The following is a 7,442-nucleotide window of genomic DNA, read 5'->3' as shown; positions in this document are numbered from 1 at the left end:
ATGTATTACTTGGATCGTATCGAAAATGATGAAGATGTCTAGTGTATGTTTTCGGCACATAGTGGTGAAGTTAATAGAGGAGTTGAAGGTCCACTTGTGTTGGTTGTTGTTGTTGATTAGTTTTTTAATTACCAGTTGTGTTGGTTGTTGTTGTTGTTTAGTTAATGTGGTCGTACTTTGTAACCATAAGCCTTTGATTATCAAATGTATTTCATAATTGTTTGTTCCCAAAAGACATTAGAAATACACAATGGTTTATATATATTACGTGCATAGTAGTTAATAATTATAAAAAAAAACATAATCATCTGGACGGATATTTAAAACAACAACATAATCATCTGCATGGTCGCTGGGATGGTCCTGCAACATTAGGACATTTCCTACGCATGTGTCCTATTTCACGGCAAATTCCACATCTTCTCTTTTCCTTCTCAACGTCGTCCATCTCGGTTCTAATCCTGGTGCTGTTTGGGCGCCCTTTCTTCCTCCTTCTCATAGAGTCGTCGTGACAAAGAGTAAATCCTTCATATTGTGCCCAATTCTCCTCATGGGGAAGTCCTAGGAAACTCTCCTGATAGACCTTAAAGACGTTAAGAATTTTGAAGATGTCTGGAATGTGAATGGAATAGTCATGGCGTATGCTCGAACATGTTGCGATTACATGGGAGCAAGGTAAGTGAAATGCCTGAAATTTCCCACATTCACAGTGTTGTTTCCTCAAATCAACGCTGAATGTTCCGGTTGGTCGACTATCGTTATGATTAATCTTCTCTTGGACCATGAAATAAAATCTCTCTCAATCGAATTGCATGACGTTGTGCGTGTTAGCTTTGATGACTTCCTCAACCATCCCCTTGTTGCAGTTATCAGTGAAAACCTGCCCAGAGGCTAACATTTTTGTCCACTGATGGCCTCTTCTACCAAATAGTGATCCTAAACGATAGTACATAGATTTGACCAATGCAGTGATTGGAAGGTTTCGGGTTTCTTTTAGCACCGAGTTCATTGCTTTTGCTAGGTTAGTTGTCATGTGACCCCAGCGTTGCCCTCCGTCAAATGCCCTTGCCCACTTCTCCTGAGGGATGTTGTCTATCCACGATAAAGTGTCGTTGTTTGTTCTTCGGATTTCCCCCCGATAGTAGTTAAATATTGCCTATGTTAACGCATAACCCATGTTAACAACTATTTTATGCAGATCCTTGTCTTTAATCTCGCGCATGAAGTTTTGCGCGATGTGTCTAATGCAATAGACGTGTGATGAAGGAGGAAACTGCCATCCATTTTCTGGGTTATTGTATGCACTCTTTATCGATTCATGCCTGTCTGATATTAGGCATAGATTTGCTTGGGGGGTAACGTGCATTCTCAAATTCTTAAGAAAGAAACTCCAGGCTTCCTTTGTCTCACTTTCAACCAATGCGAACGCTATCGGAAATATGTGCCCGTTCCCATCCTGTGCCACAGCCATCAACAGAGTCCCTTTGTACTTGCCATACAACCAAGTTCCATCAACCTGCACAATTGGTTTACAATACGCGAAAGCACGTATACATGGTCTAAACGCCAAAAACAGACGATGAAATATCCTTTGGTCACCTAAGTATGAACCATCATTTGAAATCACAGGTAAGGATTGTAATTCTATAATGGTACCTGGTAGATATGTTTTCATTACCAGTATCCACTGCGGAAGATCGTTGTAAGATGTCTCCCAATTTCCATGCAGCGACTCAATTGCCTTACACTTTGCAATCCATGCCTTTTTGTATGATATGATATACCTGTATTTCTCAGCAACATGAGCGATGATAACCTTCACCTTAAGAGAAGCGTCCCGATTTACAAGCTCCATTATGCTCTTGCTAATCATTTCTGAACTGAGTTTTGTATGGTCTTGTGACATGGAAGTGGTTGTGCACGTATGAGGCCCACTAGACTTACCAACTCTCCACCTTGAGTTGCCCTTACGCAAAGAGACCTTGCATTTGAAATTGCATGTTGAATTTCTACATTTAATGACAAAACGTACATTGTCAGATTTAACCACAGAAAAATCTAGACTACGTTTTATATGCCATTGTTGTAACTCCAGAACACACTCTTCCTTATCTTCATACTCGATGCCCTCCTCTATTTCGTCAGAATTGTGAGTTGGTATGAAACTGCCGAAAACGGAGATTGGTTCAGCATCATCCAAACTTATGTTTTGCATGTACGCAGGTGGGTTGTACAAACTAATTGGTTACGCTCTTAGTGCAACGGTCAGTGTGTCGAATATGTCCTCATTGCCATCGTCATCGCTAACACCAGATAGATCTTCAAATCGAACCTCCTCAAGATCATCCTCACTATTCTCGCTTACCCCGTCAACGTGTAGCTTCTTCAACCTAACAAACAACATCACCCCCACAACAACATAACCAACCATCATCCTCAGCTCAACAAACTTACCAACACACCCAGACCACCCAACAACACACCATTTATTCCACATCAACCCAACACCATAATCCCCACACTCCATTCCCTCAAACAAACTATTATTACAACCAACAATATCAACAACAAACCAACCTACGCCCACCCATACAATACACTCCAATTCCTCAATCCAACTTTGAATACTCAAACCCTCATTCTCAACCCCAACCTTCTAACACCATATTCGCACATCCCACTCCCACATACAACCCTGATGATGTCTATTATCCTCCTATCCAACACACACAAGCCACACATTCACTACCCAACTTTGACCTCACTGATGACCATCTAATGAGTATGCCTTCTTTTCGCATTCAAGAACTCGACAGTATGGATATGCCTCCAAACACATCACAACAACATCAAAGTCAACAACATCAACAACAACAAGACGCCCTTGATGAATTGTCTTCCGACTCATCTCCGTCTCCCGCAAGACAAAGACAAGAAGACTTGGGCAAGGGAAAACGCAAAAAAGTTGGCACAAGATGTGGAATAGGCGGTCACTATAAATAAAATGTATTGCTTCCATTATATCAATAAAATGCATTTCTTCCATTGTAATTCTTAAAAAAATTAATTATTTCTATTATTAATATTATAAAAAATAATCATTTTTATTATTAATATTAAAAAAAACAATATTAAAAAATTATTATTATTATAAAAAACTATTATTATTAACATTTTATTTTAAATATTTTTATAAAAATATTATTATTATTTTTTAAAAAAATCAATTATATTAATTAAATATAGAATTAATTAAAATACTATTTAATAATAATTAGAAAACTATTTAATAAAGTTTTTAAAATATTAAAAAAAAAATCCTTCACACGCTCGGCCAATGAATGGCCGAGCCTACCCAACGCGTTTTGGGCTTCATACCCTCGTCCAATGAATGGACGAGCCCAATAAGAAAAAGGGGGTAGATTGGGATTTTTTTTTAAACAGGGGTAAAGTGGGATTTTAATTTCAGAAATAGGGCACTTGAGGAAAAAAGTCTAGAAATGGTCAACAATAGCAACAACAGTTAAAGGTTTCAGCAACAACAATGATAAAAAGATCCAGCAACAGCAGCTGCAAAAGGTTTGAATAACAACAGTGAAAGGTTTAGCAACAACAGAAAATCCAGCAACAGCAATTGTAAAAGATTTTAGCAACAAAATACTTATAGAGTATATATATTAGTATTTCAAAAGTATTATATTAGCTTCAATAGTAGAATTTTTAAAGTTAAATAATATATATAATTTACTTTTAGTTTTTAATATAATATATACTCTATTAAGTTACAAACTCGTACGTTACATTACAACTTACAACTTACATACCTTTATGAATTATTTAATAGTAATAATAATTATTATTAGTAGTATTAGTATTATTATTATTATAATAATTATGTCACGTCAATGGGTTGGATTCACGGGTTCACGGGTTTAGAAACTAAAATCCAATACCCGAACCAAATCTATACGGGTTATTACGGGTTGGGCCGGATATACCCGTAAATGAATGTGTCCGGATAATTAGTGGATTAGTTCGGTTTGGGTAGGTGGATTCGCGGGTCTACCGGCACCCATGAACATCCCTATAAAAGAGTCTATAACTATATAAATAAAGGTAATTTAAATTACAAAAATAATGCCACAAAATTTTAACCAAAACACTTACATATTTCTAATAATCAATCATGTGTAATTTATTTATTTTTCAATTGATCACAAAGAGTAAACATGTCATCCTCCTTATATTTATTCATCGATTATTTTGAGTAGACATACAGTCACAAAATGAAACGCGTCACTCTTGTAATGTTTAACCCAACTAAAATTTAGAATCATCATCACTCTAATTCTTTATAATCGTTGGAACTTTTTCGATTTACAACACCATCGCTCAAATAAAATGCAAACCCTTATTGAGATTTAAAATCATTTATGATTGATTTAGAAGGTAGTGAAGGAAATCACTATAAACACAATAGATAAAATTAAAATAAATAAAAAATAAAAAACTCTTACTATGAATTCTTATGGAATACCATAAGTTATGGATTTGTCGATTATCTCTTGTAGTGTAGAGTCTTTGACCACCAAAACTATTAATCACTGGCGCAACATAAAATACAATAAATATACTCAGTCTGCACGAACAAAATCTGCAACAAGTAATTTATCTGCATACAGAGCTAATTAGGAACAAAAGGAAATACTAGAAATACATGACTAACTTATGTGTGTGATCCTATAAATTATCGCAACATTAACAATAATATTTAATTACTTATTTAATATTATAAACATGAAGTAATGTTTTTAATCACATCAATGCTACCAAGTGGCGAGAATGTCATATGATCTACCCTATAGAATGTCATGTGATCTAGCATCAATGCTAAAAATTACACCTTCAAAATAATTTATTTATCTACTAATCATTTGTTAAAAATGAAGTTTTTAAGAAAAAAAAAGGTTTTAATTGATTAAGGCAATTTCAAATTCAAATTTCGTGCATATTCATCAATTGAATTTGATATTTTAATTTATTAAAACTAAAAAGGTTAGAACCTATAATACCCCAAAATTTACCCTTCATTTTTCCTGGAAGCATGGGATTATGTTTTACACTTCATTAGCATCATATTAGATCATACTCATTGCATACTGCATTAGTGACATGGAGATCAGGTTTTGATCGATCACTCATTAACAGAACGAGCCCACACAAAGCAAGATTGAGAATTGGACTTCATTTTCTAAGTATACAAGTCTCAAGGGTCTCAGGGGGTCCAAGTATCTTATTATGGTCCTCAGTTCATCAGTGAAGGATTCAAAGCTATCAGAGTGTTCATCTGGATTTAATCAGAAATTAGGGTTTCATGGCTACCTGCAACAGGCAATGTTTGGTTGGAAGTAGAGGAGCTCATCCATTTCATGATTAGAGAGTCATCTTGGCCTAGGAAGATTCACAATTATCTCAGAAAGATCCGTTGGCAATCAGTGCAATCAATTCCTGATCATTTTGCCCTAAAACTAGGGTTTGGTATAAAATCAGTTTATTTCTGATTCTTTGGGTGAAACTCTTTTCCATGACCCTCCATATGTCCACAAGGGTCTACATACAAAAAATCAGCTCTTTATTTGAGCTAGAAGTGTTTCAATTGATCAATGGAATCGGGAATCAGACAGTTTGGGAAAAGTCAACTGTGGGGCCAGAAAAGTCAACTCCTGACATTTTGAGAGTGGAATCTCAAAATCCATGCCTAGGGGATCCTACATGTGAAATTTGATCAAGGTTGGATCATGGACTCATCATTTAATCAGGAATTGGAAAAGTTACTTAATTTGGAAATGGTTGACTTTCCATTTAGGGCAAGTTTTCATGATCGTTGCACTCACTTTAAGCCCATTTTGCATCACGATAAAAGCTCCATTTGAAAATTTCTCCAACATGAAATTTGTTCCTCTTGTTCTAAGATTTCTATAGATATAAAGTTTGCTCCATTTGGATTAGAATTGAGAAAGTTATGCTTAGTCAAAGTGAGACATTTTTTTAGGACACTTAGAAAAATTTCTAAGTCCAAAATCTTCAAAATTTGTCAAGACTTCTTGGCCAGTTTTCTTGCACTTCAAGGCATTATTTGAAAATACTTTCTTCACAACAATTGTACCTTTCCATGTCCTCTTTCACATCCTTTTGAAATCATCTCATTTGGATCCATGATTTGAGAGATACATTCATTTAAAGTGGGCACCATGACTTGATTTTCTAGGCAGATTTTGGGCCTGGTTGGCCCAATCAGATTTTCTAAGCATGCTGCACAAACCAGTCACGATTTTTACCTCTTTTAGCCATGCATTGGAAATTCATTCACTTAAGTTTGGCCCAAAATAACAACATTTTATACCTCACTTCACACTTTTATTCTTATGGATAAATCACTTATTAAAAAGCCCATGAGAACACCTAATCCACCCTATTTAAGAAGCTGAAACCCTAACCCTAAAGGAGCATTGGAATTTCGTGGAAAGGAGACAAAGCTTCATCACATATCAGATTCCATTCCACTTCTATTTTCCATTAGGTAATCATCTCTTCCATGGCCATGTTTTGATATATCTACGCTTGCTTACCATGTTCATCACCATTAATCCTTCCATTTTCATATTTCTTTTTCTTATTTAAAATATTTTCTTCGTCCATAAAATTACCCAAAAATATTTTTCACTTTTCTTAACATGTTATTTAATTTTATATAATTTTTATTTTCGTATTTTTTTAATATTAATATTTTATTTTAATTATTTATTCTAAATGGTCCATTTTAACACACTTTGTTTATTGATTTTATTTTTATGACTTAAAATTATTGTTAGCATTTGATTTTTGGGATGAAGGTTGACCACTGTCTCATGGTCAACCTGACCTTTTCTTGGAATTTTATTTCACATTTTCAATTTATTTTGGATTTATTTTTTACCTAGTTTGGTTGGTTGACTTTTAATTTGACTTCTGTTTTATTTTAATTAATTCACGTACCAATTTTTATTATTTTTAAAATATTTTTGAGGGTTGATGATATCCTGACCCCACCTTATTTAGTTTAATTTTTCATAATTTTCTTGATTAATTTGCTATTTATTTGTTATTTTTTAAGTTGACTTGAATTTTCAGTTGACTTCTTTATGATCGATGTTTGACTTAGGGATTGCTTATGGCAATTGAAGAGATCTTTTGATCCTCCCTTGTTCATCTCATATGCCATGTATTAGAGGCCTTTTACCTTGATTTTATTTGGTCCTTACCTCATTTCCTGATTAAATTATTCAGTGGACCCTTCGTGTGCATATTTTCATCTGTTTGATTCATCTGTTATCTTTTATACTTGTTTCTCTCATTCATGCTTTCTATTGCTTGATTATTTAACATGTTCATACTCCCATGCA

At 34.5% G+C, this 7,442-nt stretch overlaps 1 protein-coding gene across 1 annotated transcript; it reads right to left on the bottom strand.

Annotated features, from left to right (window-relative positions):
• Positions 1-1,156: 1,156 nt before the first annotated feature.
• On the bottom strand, positions 1,157-2,215 carry LOC127122720 (uncharacterized). The gene has a single exon (XM_051053015.1). It carries the CDS (start codon positions 2,213-2,215, stop codon positions 1,157-1,159), a length of 1,059 nt encoding a protein of 352 aa, XP_050908972.1.
• Between the last annotated feature and the right edge of the window lie 5,227 nt (positions 2,216-7,442).

This window comes from Lathyrus oleraceus, chromosome 2, assembly GCF_024323335.1.
Source record: "Lathyrus oleraceus cultivar Zhongwan6 chromosome 2, CAAS_Psat_ZW6_1.0, whole genome shotgun sequence".
Classification (NCBI taxonomy): domain Eukaryota; kingdom Viridiplantae; phylum Streptophyta; class Magnoliopsida; order Fabales; family Fabaceae; genus Lathyrus; species Lathyrus oleraceus.
The sequence above is the reverse complement of the archived record's forward strand: the minus strand, read 5'-3'. Positions and strand labels throughout refer to the sequence as shown.